General features: G+C 40.3%; 1 protein-coding gene across 1 annotated transcript; it reads right to left on the bottom strand.

Annotated features, from left to right (window-relative positions):
• Positions 1-1,205: 1,205 nt before the first annotated feature.
• On the bottom strand, positions 1,206-22,055 carry FAM189A2 (family with sequence similarity 189 member A2). The gene is given in 11 exon segments (XM_040578857.1): positions 1,206-1,394; positions 1,397-1,504; positions 2,422-2,485; positions 2,585-2,747; positions 2,749-2,872; positions 8,632-8,704; positions 9,323-9,452; positions 11,939-12,033; positions 12,997-13,119; positions 15,105-15,215; positions 21,975-22,055. Coding segments are annotated over 11 exon segments (1,167 nt in total). The 3' UTR covers positions 1,206-1,299.
• Between the last annotated feature and the right edge of the window lie 1,862 nt (positions 22,056-23,917).

The following is a 23,917-nucleotide window of genomic DNA, read 5'->3' as shown; positions in this document are numbered from 1 at the left end:
CAAGAAGAGTTGGAGTTTTAAATGTGATGAAATTGCAAAATACGTAGCAGAGCTGAGGTAAAAGCTAGCGTAACAAAGCAATGTGTTCTCATGGTGTTTTCTTTCTTCTCTGAAACAAAACCCTTCATTTTTCACTTGCTGTGCTCTTACTTCTGAGGGCAAAATGTACCAACATGCCAGTACTCCATCAAACTCAATACCCCTAACATATTTCCCTTACTAGACAGGAAAAATAAACCACCAGTTCCAGTACAGAGAGAAGCATTTTATTTTATTCATGTTACTACCTTTAGTGAGTCAACCCGTACTGCACAGTGTCAGCTTCTGAACAAGGTCAATTGAAACTCCCTTTAAAGCTCTCTGGTTTTCAGTCTGAAAGCTGTTCAGTAAGTTTAAATGAAGCTATACTTTATTGTTAAAACAGTAGCAAGAATATTTAGCCATCCTGCTGAGGCACAGAAGATTACAGCTAGTCTTGCAAATAAAAATCTGTGTGCGAGATCCCAGCTTTGAAAATCTTTTCTGTATTCTGCGTTAGCAGCAAATACACAGAACAAAGCTTAACAAACTCTCTGCAGTCAACAGCTTGAGCCAACGAGCATATACATTTGTTTATTAGCCAGAAGGTGTCAGCTCACTGTGACCTAGTGGTAGGTGGTAAAGATTGCCCAAACAACGTTAGGCAGTCACCTGCACATCTGCAGAGGATTTGAGATGGCTGCATACATGCTTCCAGCATGGATAGCAGCTGATACGTGACAAGCGCCTACACTAGGAAGTAAATTGCTATAGGCAAAAAAACCCCCAAAAAAACCCAACAACAACCAAACCAAAAAAACAGTGGAACTACAGTAACACACACCAGATGAACATAGGTATTGACACTGACCCTGCTCTCCAGCAAGACACAAAGTGCACACATGCATTAACTGTCCTTGCCTCACCACAGTAAATGAAGGCATAGGGCTGTTCTGCCATCTCTTGTCAGTTGAGTGAAAAAAGCAAATCTGTCCAAAGTGGTGACAGACTGGAGAGATGCAGCAGGACAGTACTGTATGGGAAACAGACTAGTTGCACCTGAGAGCCATGAAGGCCAGCATGCAATCTCCTTAATAGGCTTTGTAGAACAAGCGTACCCTTAGCAGCCTTGAGTGTGAGGGTATAAAAAAAAATGGTTTATTGACACACTTTTTCATCTACTTGCCAAAGACAATTTTCCTGTGCAGGATGTATATCTAACAGAAGTGCTTTACTGAGGAATAAACAGAAAACAGCTCAAAAACAAAGACAGAAAGTGACTCAAATTACGGTTTCCCTGACAATGCCAATAAGACTATGATGCCATTGATACCGTGCTGTCTGGATCTTCCTCTCCCCTAACTGATCCTCATCCATGTGAAAGTAGTCATGTCACCGCACCCCTTCAGCTGCAGGAATCCAGGATGCTGTCTGAAAGGTAACACATGGGCACTTGATGACATGGCTTGCTGGACAGGTGCCATCACTAAAAGAAAAGAAAGTGTATCAGATTTGTTTTCAGGCTTTTGTTCCATTAAAATAGTTTCTTACCAACTAGGAAGAAGCTAGTTGTACTGTTGTCTGTTATTTTTAAAGAATAATACAAAATGCTGAGACTAAAACTTCTGTTTGTCAAGAAGGTGTGGGAAAAGCAAACCCAATTGGGAAAAGGACTAAGAGTTGTCTTTTCTGAGTCTTTTTTTTTTTTTTTTTTTTTTAATTGCACAAGAATTAACTCACTCCAAACCATGGCATGTCAGGTGTTGCTTAATGGGAATCTAAATGGCTTTTGCCACTGGACTGTTATAACTTTCAGGTCAGTGCAATAAGTTTTAGTCTCATAAGGAATTTTTTTTCCAGCTGTTCATGTCAAATTTGTTGAGGTTTTTGTTGCCTATAGGCTCCAGTGGGAAATCTCACTTTATCTGCAGAGCCTAAATTACAGTCTTTGATGTGTGTTGTTTCAGAACTCAAACCAAAACCAGTTGTCACAGCAAATCACTTGTACCATGTGTGGATCAGCTCACCTATCCAAATTGCCAGCTACCAAAATTGCTTGTTTGATGAAGTCTATAATATCTGAAACTTCTGAATATTCATTCCATCAATGTAAGCATGCGTTTTTCTGATTTTTTTTCCTTTAGTACTAGGTCTAGTTGCTTACTCAAAGCAACTAGAAAAGTTGCTTCTAGTGGGTTTACATATAAATTTCCTTGTCAGCTTCCATTTATAATAGTAACTCCTTTGTAACATCTCTTCCCTCTCAGCTGCCATGCACTATCATGTTATTTACAGTTCATGATTCTACCACAGAAAGCCATCTCTTTCAGCTTTTAAATACACATATTCAGTGTTGCGAAAACTTTCCTGGCTGTGTGGTTGATAAAGCAAGAGACATCACACCTGCACAGCCTCTCACACACTCCCTAAATAAATCTACAGTAGCAAAGCTAGTTAGGTTCAAAAACTTTTACACACAAAGCAGAGTGACAAATGTAAACACGTACTCCCAAACCAAGGCCAGTGGGTTTCCACATCACCTAAGAAATACAAGTAACAAAACTACCTGCTCAGGGAAGGGGGCACTGGTGATAGCTTCTGCCCCATGTTTCTCATCTGATTTGAAAACAGACTTGATATTTTCCACACATTCATAAAGGTCAGGGCTCATGCTACAGGAGAACTGCTCTAGGATCCTCGCCACAAGCTGTTTCATTTCAATGCAGCACGTACTCTACCAAAGATCAGAGTCTTCCCCTCAGAGCTCTTCCTCTCAGACTTTTCAGCAAAGTGACAGAGCAGCATTGTGGTTCTCCTTCAGTCTCTGTTTCAGCTTCATAGCTGAGCACTCCCCCTGAAGATAAAGATCAAACAAAGCAGACAATCCGCTTGGTTCACAGTGCTGTTGTTCAACAAGTATCCCTTGGCATTTTGTTCCTGACTCATGATGTCATGATCATGAGTGATGATGCAGTGCACAGTTTAATGACATAAAACGTAACAGTCTGGCGTGATCAGGGCAGCATGCAAGGCTCACTTGTATTGGATTTACACTAGAGAAAATGCCTGTAAAATAGTCATGCGTAGCTATGGTTAAGCACATATCACGTGTCAAAGGGTCTGGAGGGAATTTATGCGAAAACTATTTGCCATTTTGTGTACAACTGTTCCTTTCTCTTTTGCTTCTGTTCTGAACAGACCTGAAATGAGCATCGAGTGCCAGTGTTAACATAGAGGTATACAAAGCAGGTTAAGCAAAGTTTGAAGGCTTTCATGATCTCTACTAAACTCTGTAACTTTCAGTTACTACCAGTGAAGAGGGCTAGTTACAAACTATCTGAAAATAATTACCAAGCTGGAAGCTAGTAATACTACAAAGTGGAAATGTAATAAAAAAATTAAACAAAACAAAACCCCAACATTCAAAATTACCTTTTCAGGACTAAACAAGGGGCAAAAAGGAATCAATTCCACTGTCTTTGGTCTGAATAAAAATCCCCTGCCTTTGATCTAAATAAAAATCACCAGTTTTTGGTCTTGTTAAAAAATAAGAGCACCTACAGGTTGTTCAAGAAGCGCTTTAATGTTGGCTTTATGCCAAACACAACAGTACCCAAAGCAGATGCAAAACTTTCCAGCAAGAGCAGCACAAACTAACTTGGAGCAGCTTCCACTGTTCTGCTGCAGCTGCATCCCCTTTCTGCAGCACTCATGTATTCAGCTTTCAGGTCCAGTGCTGAACAGACCTAACCTCAGTTACACCAAGCCTAAAGAGCCCAGGTGCTTCTGACTGATGGAGTCTCTGTACAGCAGAAACGCTTTGCTTTCACAGCTATGAATAGGCTGTGTCTGTAACTTGCTTCAGCAGCAAATTCTCCAGGGTGCTGTGGTGGAACTCGCTAGGAGGAATAGAGAAAACACATGATGTAGCAGACATAAAAACATTCCACAAAATAGTAAGTGTAATCCTGATAGGCATGCTGTCAATATTCAGAATAAATGGTTGTTACTGACACGCTCCCTTCCTGCTTACATATTGTGAGTGTTTATATGAATCAGCAGCTAATATGGGGGATTCCAACATCCTTTAATAAAAACTGCAAGACTCTTAACTAGTGGATTTTTAAGACTGTCAACAGAATCAAGAACTCTGTGGTCACATTAGCAGTTTTTCCACAGCAACTGAAATGGATTACTGACACTAGTGTAGATGCAACAGACTTCATTGGCTCTACACTGTAGGATTTTTGTATTGAGTTTTCATTTTTGTGATGCTATGGAACAAGAAGAGACATGCAAGTGAAATAACCAAGATAATTTTGCTTTACATTGCTCACATTGACAACTCCCCTAGCAAGTTTTTAAACGAGAAGTCATATGTGCTCCCGCCTCATCTTTCACCATCCCTCCCTCCTCCCCAGAATAACAATGCCTGCTACAGACCGTGTTCCTGCATGTGAAAGCCTAAAACCAAGCAAGACTAAGGTGTTGGGGGGAGGAGATTTGGCAAAGCACAAACTGCTGATGTAGGTACTCTGTTGGGAGACAGTAGGTGATTTCTGCAGATGCTAGGTTCAGGGTATTAACCTACACAAATAATTTTTTAAGGACTGACAGAGAAAACGAAGTCACCTTGCAGCAACCGGTAGCGCAGAACAGGTCACTCGTACATCGGTTCTGCGGGGGACTGGAGGCGCACCGCCGTCCTGCAGGCGCCCAGCTCCGTGGAAGGCTCACCCTGCTGGCAGGCTCGGGAGTGCTTTCAGCTGAGTACTCGGGAACATCAAAGGTGGAGGAAAAGTAGTCAGAATAAGGTAGATCTTGTAGCAGCCGTTATTAGAGATTATTACTGATTTTTTTTTTTTTTTTTGTCGTTCCCCCTCCCCCTCAAATCTGTAATGATTGGACACAAAAGCCTAGAGGTGCAAGTATGTGTGCGTATACCCACACTCACCAGGAACACTGGTCTAAAGCCTGCTTAAACATTTGCAGAAACCTGTTCAGCCTTATGCAACTGGAATAGCAAAAAAATACAGTTCTGCCTGGTGTAAACCTTATCTCTAACTACCTGATCAGAGAGAAGGGAGCTACAGCTTTCTTGGAGTGGAAACTAAATCTCACAAAGCCTGAAATCCTCCTGCATATAAGCAGACGTGAGAGGATACGTTCACAGGGGCCAGTCACTGTTTGCAATTCAGTAGCTCATGAATCAGCCATCAGTCGCTATAAGGCAATTTAAAAACTTGTTTCATGAGGTTCTTTATTAGAAGAAGTATTTTCCTGAATTCTTGTGATAGGTTTCATCTTTCCAATCAGTCAACATTCCTCCTTTTCCTTAGGGTGGGATTATATACTGTGAGTCCCACAACTGCCTTTTAGAGAACAGGACAGGATGAAGCTATATATTTCTCACCAAGCCTGGTTCTATACCTCCCTCTGATGCCACCTGGCATATTACAGAAAACAATGTTCTTTCTCATGCAAGAGTAAAATACCAAATTAATTTAAACAGTCTTTTGTTCAGAACATGGCAAATGTTTGTGCTGCTAGTCTAATAGGAGTGTACCAGTGACCGGGGCATTTGCAAAAATTAAGGCTTTGATGATATGTAGTTGTTGAGCATGTCACCTTATCTCCTAAACAAATGCAACCTAGAATCTCTAAAGCAAAGAAACAGTGACACAACCTACATAAAGCAGACACCAGCCTTGAAAGTCAGGAGGTGGGACCATCAACAAAGCATGGCGGGCCAAGAATCAGGCAGGATTAAAGAATCCATCACCACTATAAACTTGTTAGCACCAATGGAGTTGTGCTAGCAGTCAGTTCTTGAGGTACAGTGCTGTTGGTACTGGAGAAGTCTTTTTATTAATTACTAATGAATTAATTTAATTACTAATTACTAAACAGATGATTGCCTATGATAATTATGATAAACCAATCTTACGATAATTCTTCATAATACTAATATTCTAAATGTCAGAGATGTAACTGGCTTAAGCTGGTGTGTACTGGAAATGCATATACCTAGTATTTGATAATGAAGACCAGCTTCCAAACATCCCCAGCCATCAGCAGAAGGTTGCATGTCTTCCTACTACAGTTGGCAGGGAAAGTCCCGCTTTGCTTGACAGGAGTACTTTTCAAGTCAGTAAAACAACTTTAGCTGGCACAGAGAAGCTGACAGCTCCTTCTGCAGCCGGCAGTCAGGACTCCCCCAATTCTGCTGACAGGGAGTAGTGTGTAGCTTTAACTTCCATCAGGAGCTACAGATCAGTTCTGGTGATGCCAAGAAAATCACAGCACCATACACAAATGCCCTGACACAACAGGCTACCAGCATAAACTGAAAGTTCAGCTTTTATTTATAGGCTGTAACTCTACATCAGCTGAGAGAGACGATGGAGTTCCTCTGCCGCAATTCCAGCATATCCCCTCATTTTGTGTTTCCCTCTTGCTGTGGTTTAACCCCAGCAGGCAGCTCAGCCCCACACAGCTGCTCAGTCACAGCCCCCATAGCGAGGTGGGGACAAGAGCTGGAATGGCAAAAGTGACAGAATTCATGGGTTGAGATAAAGACAGTTTGAGGCAACAGGGATAGGATGACCAACAAAACAAACTGAAGAAAAATGAGTGATGCAAAAGCAATTGCTCACCACCAGGTGACTGACATCCAGCCAGTCCTAACTGTTGAACATGATGTTATACAGCATGGGTCGTCCCTTTGGTCAGTTGAGGTCAGCTGTCCCAGCTGTGTCCCCTCCCATCCTCTTGCTCACTCACAGCCTGCTTGCTGCCACGGGGTAGGGTGAGGGGTGGGATGTGGCAGGGGGAGGGGAGGGCATTTGGAGGCAGAGTAAGAGATGGAGCAAGCCTCAATGCTGTGCAAGCATTGCTTAGCAAGAGCTAGAACATTGGTGTGTTATGAACACTATTTTGGTCACAAATCCCAAACAGCACCATCTGGGCTGCTATGAATAAAATTAACTCCATCCCAGCCAGACCCAGTACATCTCCCTAAATATAACGAGAGGAAGAGATACTGCTCAGCATATTTCCTTTTCTTAAATTAATTACCCCTAGAAAGCCTTGGCATCAAAGAAGCAACGTTAATATTCTTAACTGAGATGCTCACTTTTTTCTTTATCTGAATTTAACAACTAGGCTGAGATTTAAACGTCTCTCTACAGATCTTTTTAGGGGGGTGGGGGGTGGGGGGAGATGGAGAAGCCAGTTAAAAGGTTAGGGAGGAGGGTACAACTTACGACCTTTGCTTAGGTCTGCTTGCTTCCAAAGGAAGTTTTTAAATGCAAACAATACCTCAAACAATGCCTCATCATAGCTTTCATTTTTTAAAACAAAAACCCAAGGTTTTCTGACTCTCCTTCACAAGTTGCATTTTCTATAGTATTCTCTTCCTGTTTGCCATTCTCATAACTTTAAATAGTCACCATGCAGCCTTATTTTTGACATCCTATTTTCATTTGTTCTCAAAGAGCCCCGAGAAAGCAAGAGCCATTTTATCAATAAGAATTCCTTGAGAATTAAGATTTTTGCTACAGCTCTTCTAAATTTTTCTGGTTAGCACAACTGATGATATAACAGAAGCATGCAAGTACTTGTCTTCAGAGGTCTCAGGCAGACTCCCGGAGTGTAAGGGAACTTCAAAAGACTTGGGTTTTGGTTAAAGTATGCTTTTATGTAAACATATTTTTTTTTCCTGCTGCCACTTAGTAGGGACAATTTCAACTGATAAACTTCACAATAAAGTTTTCCTACAGCTTGAGAAGTACGTTGGCTGAAGAGAAACCGCAGTCAAATAGTAGATTTGGGACTTCCCCCGCCACCCCTCCCCACCAAGTGTCTTTACTATCTATATTCTTGCGGCGTGCCTGTTGTGCAGGTAGGCACATAGCCATCTGTTGCACAACAGATATCTGCTGCATAATGGCAAGTTCAAATGAAAAATAGAACAGATTTCCACTAGGGCTATACTGGAAAAACTGCCTGTGACTTACCTGGGAGCCGGTAATATTTAATTGCAAACGTGAACGATGACAGATTAGGCTAAAAACCAACTTGGAACCATTTCCATGGTTTTCTAAAACAATACTGAGCAAAGTTTGATGAGGCCTCTGTAAGTAGTGTAGCTACGTCCTGTACCTGTATGTAGAAACTATTTGGTAATTCTTCCAGTGCAGGCTGAAGAACAGAGTAATTCTCACATTTAGCTCAACACACTATGGTATTATTTTATCCTTTTCCTATTTTTGTCAGTAACAAAATGTCAACAGGCACCATCGTGAATATAAAACAAATGGAAGCACTGGAGCTGGACATAATTTCTTACAATGTATGAATGTAAAGTGCACAACTACTTTGTAGATTACTAAGAAGGACATATATCTTTATTTTCATATCTTAAGAGCAAACAACTTTTCAAGTATTTTAAACATTACTCCCTGTTCCTACCGCCTAAAACAATCACGGTTCTGTATCTTCAGCTTGCAATATGGTGGCTGCCTTTCAAAGAAATAATAATGTTGCTGCTACATTAAGTCATCTGGGTTGGGTAGGACTGTTACAGACCAAATTTTAAAATGTGTTTTTTACCTTGAGCGGCCTGCCTGTCACTCACTTCCCTTGATTCAACAGCAACTTCCATGATCCTTTTTAGTGCACCTTCCTAGAATAAAATAGAAAAGTTGAAAAATCACAAGCCACTATCTTTTTTCTGGTACTTCCTAAGAACTGCAACATCCAACTTATAAAGTGAATACTTTTGCTTAACTGCACAGGGACTATGTGATACGGGTTTAATTCCACTGCAAAACCAAGACCAGTGAATGCATAAATTTAACGTTCATGATCCAGGTCAGCACATGTTATCCTGGTGAGTATTTCTGGGGGGAAAGCACTGAAAACACTAGTGAAAAAAGATCAGTGAGCATGGCAAAATCATGACCTAGTCCCACATGGGAGGAGTACAGGTGCAGAAGGGAATTAAAGCAAGGAGGCAGCACAGGGGTCCTCTAGGATAACCAGCAAGAGGTGTGCTCCACAGTACATTTTGCTCCTTCTGCCACGCCCCAACAGAGTCTTCCAGCTGGGGAAAACTTTTCAGTTCTAAAGGTAAGTGATAATTAAAATATTCAGTGATATTTACAGAAACTCATATTTGCAACCAAATATATTCTCCTGCTACTCTGGAATGAAAAGATACCTGACTTATGTTTAACATGCCTCAGCGCAAACTTGCCTTTATAGTGGTCATGTTACACTTTTAAAATCCTGTGAGCCATACCTGCTCAGAGTTGCTCTGGCTCCATGGAATTTCATAAATAGGATGTTGCTTCAGAGAACAAGACACTTCAATGTTTTTGATTAGCGCTCCATAACCACAGGGCAATAGATTCACATCAGAGTCAAGAATCCTGCAACAAATAGCACCAAGAGACTCCATGAGTATGGATTTCCAGCTGAAAAAAAAATCACCTGCTACCAAACTCCATCGGGTTCCCTGTGCCAGCTCAGATTTTGAGATCGCAGCCACAGCTAATGAACTCATCAAGAGCTGCAAGAGATTTTCCCAGAAGATGGCAGGAAATGGCTCCTAAGGAGGTGCCTCTCCAGTGCTTCACCAGAGCTTCAAACGCCTTTGGGCAGTACTGCACCTGGGAACCCATTTCAGTTTTACTTCAGAGATTCAGTTTTGTTTCAAGCGATTCAAATACAGGTGTTCACTCAAAATGCAACAGCCTAGCTCTGATTTTTGAGAACTACTGAATTCTTAATTGTAATGGAAATTCAAGATACTTCTGATCTCATGTTTTATGTTCAGATACAGCTGCACAGAAAAAGGTAAATTCAAACTAAAGGCTATCTTTGTGAAGATGCTTGATTAAGGATATTATAGTTGGATCAATTCATGAAGGCTCGTATGAAGCAAATGTGTATCTTGGTTAACTTTACTTCTGAATTTTCAAATTGCTCTCCAAACCCCTAAATACAGCAGAAATCCCAAAGATCTTTTGCTGTATCATCTTCCTAGGATGTAGCTCTGAGAGGGAAGAAATCAGAACAATGCCTGGAGAAAACTGACAAATGCTGATTGTGATAACATAAGTTTACATTACACCATTAACCATTAACACTGGAAGAGAGCAGGGCTGCTGAGGGGACCCTCTCCACACAATCTTCAGAGAAGTTTGTGAACCAAAGTGTCTCAATTTTTCTCTTCTTTTAATACATTTTTTAATTGCTGATTTGGTACTGAGCAGGAACCTCAAGCAACACACAGAAGTCCATGTGTTTTGCTCTCTGGACCCGTGTCAGGTTTACAGCTATCACTAGCGGATGTGATCTCTCTACAAAGAAATGTTACACAAGAGCAAGTCCTTCCTTCCAGAGTTTAGGGTTTCTCTGGACACTGGTTGGAGGGAACAAAGATGACTGTGAAAATTATTTCTTGCAAGCACAGAGGAAAGAGCAGAGGTAATGGAAATGCTGCCTGTGGAAGGCTGCTTACAGGGGAAAAGGAACTGGGGACCAAAAGGCTCTTGTCAAGGTATTGGAGGGACTACATGGAGAAATTTGAGGAAAAGAAAGAAAAACATTTGATAACCGGTCATTGCTTTTTTAGTCTTAAAAATGGTGGAAATAAAACATGTTAAAACATGTTTTTCATTTCAGCCTATTTCATCTGCCCCTAAAAGCTTCAAAACAAGATTGGAGAACAGGGGAGGTTTGGTGCCTCCTTGACATTAATTCATCACATTTTTCACATTTTTCCAGCATGTTCATGCTGAGCTTACACAGGCCACAAAATTATATACTTCTTGAACCTTAGTTTTATTTTTAAACATGCTTGATCTGGCCTACCCAGATTAGTCACACTTTGAAAATTAAAATTGCATCCAAAAAGTATACTATGTTAAAACTTATTGCAGAATGTGCAACTAGAAAAGCATTCCCTTAAGTCCCCTAATATAAAAGTAATTTCCAGGATGTGCATGTTTGTCAATTTATTCTTTATTTCTTTATTTCCACTCTTTATGCAAGCAAAGCAAATTCTTGTGTTAGTCAAAAAGTTGGCATCTTTTTGAAGTAATGGTACAGTAAAGGTAGAGAATAGGAGTCAAAGCTTTTTCAGCGAACCCCACTGCTGAGACAGTGCTCCAGACCGTAGGGAGGCTCTGTACCGCTGCTGGCAAGCAAGACATGAAGGGGCAATGCACATCCTTGGCCACTTCTTTCCCACCTTCTGCACTCATACCTCAGCTGAACAACACCGTCAGGGCTTTGTCCTCCTGGAAATGTTAGTGTTTCAATAGCAGAAATACATACGGTGGTTAAAAAAGAACTGTCAGCAGCACAGGGTTTCAGTTTGAGGCACACACTGAATTTGAGAATACACAACTTGGACAAGCAGATTTGCATTTTGGCAAATGCCTCTAGTCCCCAAATGATATTTTAAACTGGACTGGGGTAGATTTCTAGACTCCAGATGACTGACTTGCTGCCCCACATGGATTGCCTCTTCCCTTAAATTCACATGCCTTAAAGCACTTTGTATTCTATTTTCCAGGTTGTGTCTGGCTTTCCGTCACTACCCTCACCTGTTCCTGACAGCATCATAAAAGTTTTCCGCCATGTCAAACTGCAGTACTTCTCTCATCCAGAAACAGTTTCTACAGATTCTAAATTGAAAATCACAAAACTATACCACTCACCCACACCATATATACACTGCCTCCTAACTCGACGGGGTTTTAATTCTTTTTTTCCCCCTTTTTTTTTCTAAAGTTACCAAACTTTCTTGGTTAGTAACAGAGAAAATGGTCTTAAAAAATGAAGATTATGCAAATCTTCATTTGTTTCCAAAGACACTAAAGGAAGGTAAGAGAGTGTAGAGGTTTACCTGTGACTTGCTTCTGGAGAAGAATCACAAGCTCCAGGTGCAACAAAATCATCAGGAACAAAAACATGATCTTGGTCTCCAATCTGAGACTTATCCTAATCAAATGAAACTTCTGTTAAAAACCTTCCAAGATACACAAAACTGCTGGGCTGTTTAATCTAGCAGTAGTGTTAGTACTGCTGTTTATAGCAGGCAATGTTTTGCTTTCACTTACTATGATGGTTCTTCTTGTTGCCAGCTGCTATCAAGCAGATCATGGTGCTTACAGCATTCAGAGCACAAAGAGCAATGCAGACTTCCTGAAGAACATGAAGATAATGGAAATTAAAGATTAAATCAAAGTATTTGTAGATGTCAAAATAATAACAAAAAACTAAAACAAAGGCAAATACAGAAAACACAAGGTTGATGATGACAATTACTTCTTAGAAACATATGTGATGAAGTCTTGAGGACAAATAATCTCCAAGACTGGAGTAATTTGCAAAAGCTTGTTTTGCCCTATTGTACTTCCTGACAGAGAGATCCAGACAGGTTTAATACTGCTCAGATGTTACTTATAGTCCATCTATTCATCCAAGAATTATAAGCTTCCTCTTAACTTTTCTGTAGAAAATCCAGATGTGAGATAATCACCATTAAAAAGAAAATGTTAGCGCACTTTTATATTTGAATGTGATGCTGTTTGGAAGTTGTATTTTAGCAGTTTGTAAGGCAATTAAGGCTGAGAAGATAAAAGACCAGCAAAGACATCAAATCATTAGCTAAAACTTACACTGTATTTAACCATGCAATCATGTCTGAATTAAGCTGTTGTTCTGGTTGCATAAAACACAGACAGGACAAGAACTACATACTGGATCAGCAATGCACTGGTCAAAACCCAGCGATGAGAGGAAAAATAACTGTTACAGAACCATAAAGAGCTTCTGACCAGTGTGGAAGACCAGAAAAATAACAATTTTTCTCAGTAAACACAGCAGTTGCCTCAGCACTGTACTCTTGCACAAGTGTGGACATTATCAAAGCAGTCATATTGAGCAGTGTGTGCAGGGTGCATTGAGAACAAGGTGAGCAGTACTGCACGGCTTCACGTGGTATAGCTTCAGCACTATCTCTTCTGTACATTCAGTGCAACGTTCTTCACAGCAGAAACAAACTTTGTTTTCACCCATACCCACCTTTAAAAACACAAAACTCCACTTCTCAATTTATTGGCTGTTTTTATGTGACATATTTATCGGCATAATATAGAGCCTATGTGTTAAACTGTACCTCTGGCTGCAAAGCAGACTGGAAATACAGGCTTGTAAAATGAAATTTGTACCATTTGGTAAGCCAATGATTCATGCATTATAAAGCTATATTCTGCAATCTTCCTATTTGAAAGGAAGATTTACTGATAAGCTCAAGAAATTTAAATACAACTTAGCTGAAATCAAAGCTGCACTGATTACTAAGCAATTTTTAGTATCCATGCTCCTTCAGATTCATAGCAGCCTGAAAATTCTTTCTGTGACTGATGTGTAAGCCATTGTATATGGAGTGCACACCTTTTCTTTGGTTCATGAGTATGTTTTGCATCTCTATGGATGGAATGAAACCCAGAGGTAAAATTTCAACGCAGTCAAATCAATAATAACTATGTCGGTACACCACTGTTGTTCGTAACTTTAAAAACAAAGATAACATTAATTTGAAATAGAAATTCAATGTTTATGTATCTAGAGATAATGAGGGTTTAGCTGTCATACTCTCTAGAGTCATAGTGTCAAAGGTCTTCCACTTACATAAACCTCATATATAAAAAAAATATTATTTCAATAATGCCTTTTGGCTGTACACAATGCTTGAAATCACAGAGTGCTCCAAAACTCCTGAAATGTTTAACCATCTCATTTGGAATAACATTAGCAGTTCTCTGTGCTGCTTTGGTACCTTGATATTGGGTGAATCTAGATTGCCAAGTGCTTGTAATCTTGGACTCTCACTGCAATATACCTACTGGCATGTTAAGGAACAAACAATAGCTTTCTTGAAGCAATAAATGAATGAAAATAAATATTAAAAAAATCTTTCCATTAACCTTTTAAGTCCTTCAAGCCTTTACACACAATTATCTTTATCCCCAAGTGACCCTGTATCCTTCAATTTCAATTATTCCACAGTTTCTGGTTCATAAATAGACATTCTTCCACTTCTTATGACACTGATTTGAGAAAAGTCATTTGCATCCTGTCCTTTCTTGTGCAGATTGCCTCTTCCTCAAGCAGAAATGTTCTGAAAAACTATTATGTTTTGCTCTGTTTGCTCTACTTTTATTTTTTCATCACAGTTCTTGATGTATGGTATCAACAAAAGTTTTCCTCACCAGGTGAAGCAAACCTGGAAAAATAATCCCACGCACAGATTATACTGACCAAGCTTTCTGTAGGTAGCTCACCGGTACCCACCCAGCCTTTTTTCAACAGTTTATCTTTGTTACATTACTATAAAAATCCTTTATGCTAGTTCTTAAACTACTATGATATTAAAAATCAGTGTATAATGCTGCAAAAAAAGATTTTCTAAGGTTATATTTAGGATTCCCTCCTACATGGCCCCATAAAATTGTCTAGAAAGCCTTGTACCAAATCAGCTGCATCTTCAGACCCTGAAGACAGAAGCCAGCTATTAATGAAGTCAAACAAAACTATTTCTGGGCTAAGTATGCTAAGAATAAAACCTTCCAAAACATCTTTTTGGGGTCTTCAGCTTTGAAACATAACATCTTATATTTATATTTATATTTATATTTATATTTATATTTATATTTATATTTATATTTATATTTATATTTATATTTATATTTATATTTATATTTTTTATGTATATATTTTTTATACATATTTATAACACCTTATGAAGACTGCAACGTAAAAAAAATCAAGTGTTTCGGAACACAGACAAAAAAGTTCTCTTGTGGATTTCAGTGGGTCTGTTCACAATTTGAACTGAATCAAGGCCTGAAAACAGACAGGTGGGGTTTTTTCCCCCACCATGCTGATCTGTATTACTTGCATCTCTATATTAGTACACTTCGTGATCCCAGGACAGCAAGCTTACATGGAAGAAATACATATATAATTTCTGTGATGAAATACATATAAATCAATACGTTGCTCACCAAATTGCATCTGGGTATACTGAGCAGAAAATTAATGCCTTGACACCCTGATATAAATACAGCCAGGTTCAGCAGAACACAGATGACAGAAAGCAGAACAAATAGTTTAGCCTGGAACAGCAAAAAAAAGTTAGCAGTGGGAACCCAACTTAAGGAACCTATTGGTTCCACCTTGAAGTAGAAATCCCATTCTCAAACTGAAGCTGGGAATGACACTCCCCTTCTCAAAACTCCCCAGGACTTCAGTGCCCCAGGTAATTTTATTTTAAACCAGTAAATGGTTACTCTGTCTTCTCTCTCTCCTTATTCTGCACAAGCTCTGCAGTAGTAAAATACATGCAACTACAGAAAAGTGCAGCCAGCTAAAGGTTTTTCTGGAGTGCAAATATTTGCAAGCCATCCGACTTCCACTGTATCTCACAGTCTTCTGCTGAGCTTACCTCTCAACACATTTACATTAGTAAGAAACCTGAGAAGGAAACAACTTAAGACACCAGTTACTCTGCAAGAATTTCCAAAACTATTTTGCAGCACAAATAAATGAAAAATATTTGTCCCAGTACAATGAGGACAGAGACACTTAAGGGACTTTGGTTATATAATTTTATTTCCTCCTGGCCACTAAAAATCAGAACACCTCCATTCATAAATCGGACAATAACTTCAGTTTTATAAACCATCTAAAAGACCAGCAATGACAGGAGTAACAGAGTACTTGAAAAAGGACAGGCAGAAGCAGTGTATTAAATGAAGTCTTACCTTCACGTATGCCATTATAATCTGCAATCTGTGCTTATGTGAGATGTGGGATATGGATTTGAAACACATATAAGTACTTTTCCTGTACCATTTCATACATGCAAAATTTTTCTGCACTTCAGGAGAGAGTATTATGTGTACAACTGCTTCTTTAGAGGCAAATAAAAATAACAGATTCGTCTCTTGACATATTTAAATTTTAAGCACTCAATCCTGCAAAGCAAGTGTCAGGTTTTTAATGTCCAAAAGAATCCTTGTTAATAACAGTCTGCTCAGTCAAATTCCTTTGTATCAAAATGGTCTAAATTAAAAATGCAAGAAATGACGTAAAGTTAAGACAGATTTAAGAAAAAAAAACCCACACAATTTTTTTTGAAGAAACATGTTAAAATCTAAGAAGAAAAGGAAAATTATATTATAAATATGCAAAATAAGGATGATAATTTCTACCTTTATGTTCTAATAAATTCTACCTTACAAAAATGTAGTTTAAACCTATTTTTTATTATATGTATAGTCCATTTTTGACTGCATAATCTAATATGCCCTCTGAAGAGGCAGAAGATAAAAATAATTCTTCTACACACAATCTAAAACACCACCAAGATCTGAACCATAACTACAACATTCACTACTACATATCCAATAGTGGACAAAATAATCTATTGTACTTCAGAGCTGAGAGAAAAAAAACCTTTTCTTTCTGCTTCATAACTGGTCAGCATCTTCACAGAATCACTGAGGTTGGGAGGGACATCTTGAGACCATCTAGTCCAATCTCCTGCTCAGACAGGATCATCTACAGCAGGCTGATGAAGACCAGTTGGTTTTGAGTATCTCTACAGATGGATACTTCACAAACCCTCCAGGTAACCTACCCCAGTTTTTGACCATCATAGTAAAAAAGTTGTCTTTTGTGTTCAGATGGAACTTCCTATTTTTTTCAGTTGTGCTCATAGCCTCATCCTGTCAGCAGGCACTACTGAGAAAGGTCTGGCTGTCTCTTCTTCATTCCCTCCCATCAGCTATTTATAGAGATGGAGAATATGCCCCTTGAGCCTTCTCTGCTCCAGGCTGAACAATCCCAGCTCTCTCAGCCTCTCCTCAGAGGAGGGATGCTCCAGTTCTTTCATCATCTTTGTGGCCCTTCACTGGACCTGCTCCAGTATACACATCTCACTTGTACTGGGGAGCCCAGAACTGGACACAGCACTGCAGGTATGGCCTCACCAGTGCACGAAAAGAAGAAGGATCACCTCCCTCAGCCTGCTGGCAAGTCTGCCTAATGCAGCCCAGGACACCATTAGACTTCTTTGCCAGAAAAGCACTTCGCTGTGTCATGGTAAGCTTGTTGTCCACCAGGATCTCCAGGTTCTTCCCTGCAGAGCTGCTTTCCAGCAAGTTGTTCTCCAGTGCATACTGGGGTCATTTCCCTGCACAGGCAGGGTTTTTCATTTCCCCTTGCTGAACTTCATGAGACCTCTCAGCCCATTTCTCCAGGTCCCTCTGAATGGCAACATTTGGTTTTTCAGCCATTCCTCCCAGTTCTGTATCACCTGTGAACTCACCAAGAGTTTTCAATGCACGTCACTGTCCATTTATCTAACATGCACCCTTGCCAATTTGTTTTACAGACTATATTATCCTGCAGATACAAATTCAAACATTTCCATCACTACTCACCTACAAACATAAATCAGGTGTTCCACTTCATCACAGTGAAAGACCCCACCCACACGTAAACCAGGAGAGTACTCCTCAACTTAGAATAAACAGGCAAATATGCTATTTCAAAAGACAAACCAGAAGTAACTAGTCTTAACTGAAGTGATAAAAATGGAAACAACTCAAATTATGGATTTAGTATGGCTCACAGCCTACATCTTCTGAGCATTAGATACACATGGACTGTGAACAGCTACAGAAAATCTCGAGGAACATTTATATGAATTAAACTATAGGGAAACAGAGTGTATTCTAATATCAGATGCAGTATTTGCTAATGCCTTGCATGGATACTGCCGTCCAGGTGAGAGGTCATCATGTGTTTGAGGACTCTGCAGCAGCATAAACTTGCAAGATAAGGTTCTCACCCTATCACCCATTCTGTATAGGTAGATTGCTTGCTGTCCTGCTGCTACCACTATTGAAGCTAATATCTAATGCCAGAGAAGAACTGCTTTCACCTTAATAGGCACCACATACAGGACTGAAGCCCAAGCAGGCACTTAAAAATTAAATGAAAGAAAAACATTTGGTCCGCAATTATTAACTCTTATATCTTATATATTCTATATATATACTTTATAAACATCCTTCCAGGAAAAGGAAAGCCAATGTATTATTTTTCCATATGCAAAGCAGCAAGAGCAATAATTAAGCATTAATTATGGGACCTTACTAATCTTCTATCAACTGTAAGAGCTATTTATTATACCATATGGAGACATGCAACACAACTGTCAACAAAAAGAGCCACACAGAAGTAAAAGACAGACTAATTAATTTAACTAAAAGTCACGTACTTCTAATGCAACATTAAAACATCCCATATAAATGAGAATGTTTTTCAGCATAAAAATAAATTATTAAAAAAAAATAATCAGAGGAAATCTGACTTTGACCTGATTATAAAAGCTAAAAGCATACTTCTCTTTTTTGCTTATACTGACTTTAAAACCTTTGTATGAATACCATTTATTGACTTAATGGTGGAGACCTGCATGTGAACCAAATATTAGCATTGAGATATTTTACTTCTAAAACCCAGACTAAAAGGCACTACTCCAGTAATTCTCACCAAAGCCAAATGTCTTTCTTTATTATGAAGTACATGGATAGGAAGAAATTTTCTTTGTAGGGTTAGGGTTATGATATGCAGCTGCTGTTCACAGTGCTTTATATTGTTACTAGAAGGGCTAAAATTTAAGAACACCACTTCGCTAGCACCAGAACTAAGTATTGTGGTCTAAATACTAAATCTTAGTTCCATCTATGTAAATTATTCAAGGTACAGATATTGAGAAGGCAGTAGCTAGCCCTAAAAATCTTTATTTTACGGCTGCTGGGAAATACTTTTCTTCTGACAAAATTTTCCAATTAAATTAAATGTTTGCTACAATTTTATGCTTCAAAAATTTTCAAGGTTTCAAATAAATACTTGAATTCCATAAAGTTTTCTGTTTTCCAATGAAGATCTGTAAATTTTTGTCACAGACCTAAAAATATTAACATTTTTTAATTTAAAAGAAGTTTATAATAAAAATTTCAAATCCTAATGTTAGCACACTGTAAAACATGAGAATAACCAGACTGAATGATTCATACTGAACGTGCAACTTGGACTTTTCTGAGTCAAACCCCACAAACCTTTACGTGAAAACTGATGACATGTATGAACACAAAAGCTGGCACACTAGCTAAAGCAGAGACGTAAAGTACTTGACACAGCTGAAAGCCTGAATTGCATTCACCCAGCCTGCATCCACATTGTTAACTACTTGACTCCATGCATTTGCAGGCATCAAACTGCTCCCCAGCACCTGCAGCTGCCACATACCCAGCACAACTGCCCTGTGTTTTCCTGCAGGCTTGCACTCCTGTCACTTTTAGAATCACAGAATCATTTAGGTTGGAAAGGACCCTTAATATCATCAAATCCAACTGTTAACCCAGGACTGCCAAGTACATCACTAAGAACATCTATGCATTTTTTAAACACCTCCAGGGGTGGTGATTCCACCACCTCCCTGGGCAGCCTATTCCAATGCTTCACAACTCTTTTGGTGAATAAGTTTTCCTAATATCCAATCTAAACCTCCCTGGTATAACTTGAGGCAGTTTCCCTTGTCCTGTCACTTGTCACCTGGGGAAAAAAGACCCACACTCATCTGCCTATAACCTCCTTTCAGGTAGCTGTAGAGAGCAATAAGGTCCCCCAAATCTCCTTCTTTTGCTAAACCGCCCCCGTTCCCTCAGCCGCTCCCCATCAGCCTTGTGCCCCAGACCCTGCACCAGCCTCGCTGCCCGCTCTGGCCACGCTGCAGCACCTCAGCGTCCCTCTTGCAGCGAGGGGCCCAAACCTGAACACAGCGTTCGAGGTGCGGCCTCACCAGTGCCCAGTACAGGGGGACCATCGCTGCCCTGGTCCTGCTGGCCACACCGTGTCTGGTACCAGCCAGGGTGCTGCTGGCCGCCTTGGCCACCTGGGCACACTGCTGGCTCACGCCCAGCCGGCTGTGGACCAGCACCCCCAGGCCCTTTCCCACCAGGCCCTTTCCAGCCGCTCTGCCCCAGCCTGTAGCGCCGTGTGGGGCTGCTGTGACACAAGGGCAGGACCCGGCACTGAGCCCTGTTGAACCTCACAGGAATGGCCTCGGCCCATCGCTCCAGCCTGCCCAGGTCCCTCTGCACAGCCTGCCTGCCCTCCAGCAGGTCAACGCTCCCCGTCCCTACTCGGCGTCATCTGCAAACTTACTGAGGGTGCACCCAAAGCCCTCGTCCAGGTCATCGATAAAGACGTTAAACAGGACTGGCCACAACACTGAGCCCTGGGGAACACCACTTGTGACGAGTCTCCAGCTGGGAATATTATTTTAAGTATCATTTAAACAGTAGTATCAGTACTATTATTATTACTAAGAGTATTTTCTATTATTATTATAATTTATTTACTAATTAGATAATAAATACTGATTTGCCTAAGCAGAATTTGTTTGTCATGTATATGCTAGATGAGATGATTATAAAGAACCATGACATTAAATTAGTGTATTCAGTAGGATCCCTCTGACCAACCACCATAGCTCACCAGTAAGAGTTTAGTGCGGCTGATGAGATTAAATAATACTAATGAGTACTAAGACCAGTATTACTGGGACCATTGCCATGAAAACTGTGGAGTATGTGGTAAGTGGAAAGATTTAGGGCAAAAGTTTCTAAAAGAGAGACAGAAAACTGAATTTACTCTATAACAATATTGGTCAGGTTTAAAAGGTGGAAAATCAGAACAGACTGAAGAAAGGAAAGGACAAACCAGGATCACATTTGTTACTTGATAGAGAGGTTATCAGACAAACAAAGCGAAATATCTTTTCTAGGAGGTAAGAAAGTCTTACCCAAAACACCGTAACCTATAAAACCAGAAACAGCCTACTGGAAGCACAAATGAAATACTAAAACTTAGAAAGTAAATTACAACCCCAAATAATTACTGGAGCTCAACACTGACTATGGTGTCAAAAGACACTCACGAAGAGAAACAAGGTCATGGGGGCTCTGATCATTGCTTTCCATACAACGGATACCCAGTCTGGGGCCACTCCTGAGAGCCTGGAGATGGTCATATCTGAGTGGCTCATTCTTCCCCTGGGTACACAGGGACCATTAGCCACATGTGACTCATGAAGCCCCATACCCTTGTTCCATTCCCATGGCAGGCTTTGGGGAGCTGGGGCCAGAATGGCTCTGGGTTCAGAGGATGCTGACACGTTCTCTAGGGCTACAATCTGCCTCTACAGGCCACCACATACTCCATGTCATGGAAATGTGTCATGCCTGGCCAAGATGGAATACCTTGTAATAAGTTTCACTGTATTTTTGGCCATTTCTTCTGGTTTCTCATGTGGAACAAGTAAACATCTTCTTCCACTGCTGCTGTCCCTATGATGAATAACAATTACTGTTCCTGTTCTGAGAAGCAGGATGAGGCTGTTGGCACCGTTAGTGTTCATTTGAGTGCTCTGTGTATTTGTCTGTGTTATCTGTGTGGCTGGCCATGTGTAAATATGCATCTATGTGTTGTGTACACACGCTCTGTGTGCATGTGTCTGCTAGGAACACACACTCAGCCTCACTAGCAGCTGGACTTGGGGACATAGAGCTGCTGCAGCCTCACCTCACATGGGCTGCCAGATCTGTTCTAATTCCACTAACTGATGGTTTCTCATGAATCTGATGGGTTTTGTAGTCTTTCCTCAGTCAGCTTCTGCATGTCAAAATCAATCTTTCATGAACCACAATAAACATAAGCATAGACCATAAATGCAAATAAAAGTATTTTCCTTAGAAGGGATAGCTACAATTTCTGTGAACAAATTGAACGTATCTTACCTCATCTGTTTTATCATCAAAACAGTTGTTAATAAATTCCAGTAGTTCATAAGGAATTACCATCAAGATCACAATGTCCATCTCACACCCATCTTAACCTTGCTACCATTCTTTCCGAACTGTGTATTTCAACTAATTTTGGTTTCAGCAGTATATCTTTGGGCAATATACCACATTTACTGAAATCTGCTGATCTGCTAATCAGGGCTCATGGCTTCTCAGCTGTGGAGATATCCTACTTTGGAGGCATAATATATGTGATGCAGCAAGTCGATAGGGCCATTTCTGTATCAGTTGCCAAAATATCCCCATCAAATACACATGCACCACACACACTCCAATGCTTCCTGTTTCTGCTGCATTTATAAAATAGAATGCAAGAATTCATCAGTAGCTGTGCCTGGGTGAGATTCATCAACAGGTAACAAACCAGACCAAACGGAAGTAGATAAGCTTATCCACAATTCTGGGGGTTTGAAGGGTCACTAGCATTATTTCTGAGCTCCAATGGCTTTGCAGAAGTGTCACCCAGAAAAAATCTGTAGCAACTTCATCCAAATGCTCAGCTCTGCGGCAAATGAAGAGACGGGGCGCAGCTTGATGCAAGCAAGTTATCCGTTTATTAGTGATTTTCTTACAACTATATACGTTTCTACCTTCTACATATTACACACTGATTGGTTAAATCTTAAGCATAAAAAACACTGATTGGTTGATATTTAAGGCACACTGTTAGAACAATAGGAACTTATTAGTTTATCTTGACATAGCAATAATTTCTATTCCAAGGTTAGGGAGTTTCTTTCTACGCGGCTTTCTTGATTACATATCGGCGCCATCCGTTCCCTTATCTGGCTACTTGTTTCTCTGTCTGTCTGGTTGCCTCCTCAACTGTAACAGCTCAGGGGTCTGCAGTTAGCTTGTTCCTTTGTTCCCAGGGCTTGTGCCCTACAAGTTCTAACAAGTCTCTATTCATCAGGCTATCAGTACTTGGACTCTTGTCCTTGAGGCCTTGTCCTACACAGCTCCTGTCACAATGAAGCAACAGTGCCACTATGATACTGCATCCTTTTTTATACTGCTCTCTTTAAGCAAGGTAAAGAAAGAAGGAAAAGGGATGCAAACAGTAAAGGCATAATGTCCATCTGCAACTTCAGCACTGTTAAGGAAGCTGATTTGATCCAGCTCCCTCAGAGATTTCATGCAACCTGCTTAGCTTCATCATGTCTCTTCAGTTCGCAGCTCATAGTTCATCAGGGCAGCAGATTTCCCTTTCCAGAACTGGACACAGTATTTCCAAAAGAAAAAGTCTCCACTAAGTAACCAGTATCCTCTTGTGTTCATGGCGAGCAGAGGCCACAGTGCTGGTTTGCTGGAAGGCCGTATTTCAGCCAGGCTGCCCAGCTGCTTCTTCCAGACCTGGAGAACAACTTATTGCTCTACCCCAGCTGGGCACACAGAATTCTGAATAGACATTGAATACACATATTTAGAAGAACATAAGACACAACCATCATGCTGAATGCAGTCATTAAGAGCTACATATAGGACTAACTCATCACAATGGAAAAGACTTTGACAGAATTTCTGGTCTGGCACCATCTCCTGTTTGCTATCGAAATAATGAAAGCATCTGAAAACAGCATTGCAGGGGTTTATTAAGCTGTGCCAGTGATGGACTCCATGCTAGCAGAGTAAGAGCCACCTCTGCTGGTTGCAGGAGAAAAATGGGACTGGACAGATTTGCTGCTCAAAGAAAGAATAAACAATACGTCCCTGTGCCTCCACCCAGATGAGCTAAAGCCTCCATTGGACTGTGTACAGGAGGGTGAGACTGTGGAGCAGGTGACTATGTCACAGAACCCAGAGAAAAGCCACAACAAAGATTGGTTTTGACCAGATTGGTCAAGTTTCAATAATTCTGCATGAAACTGAATGGCCAT

Source organism: Falco naumanni, chromosome Z (genome assembly GCF_017639655.2).
Source record: "Falco naumanni isolate bFalNau1 chromosome Z, bFalNau1.pat, whole genome shotgun sequence".
NCBI classification, from domain to species: Eukaryota; Metazoa; Chordata; class Aves; order Falconiformes; family Falconidae; genus Falco; species Falco naumanni.
Note: the sequence above shows the minus strand (reverse complement) of the source record. Positions and strands in the feature narration are given on the sequence as shown.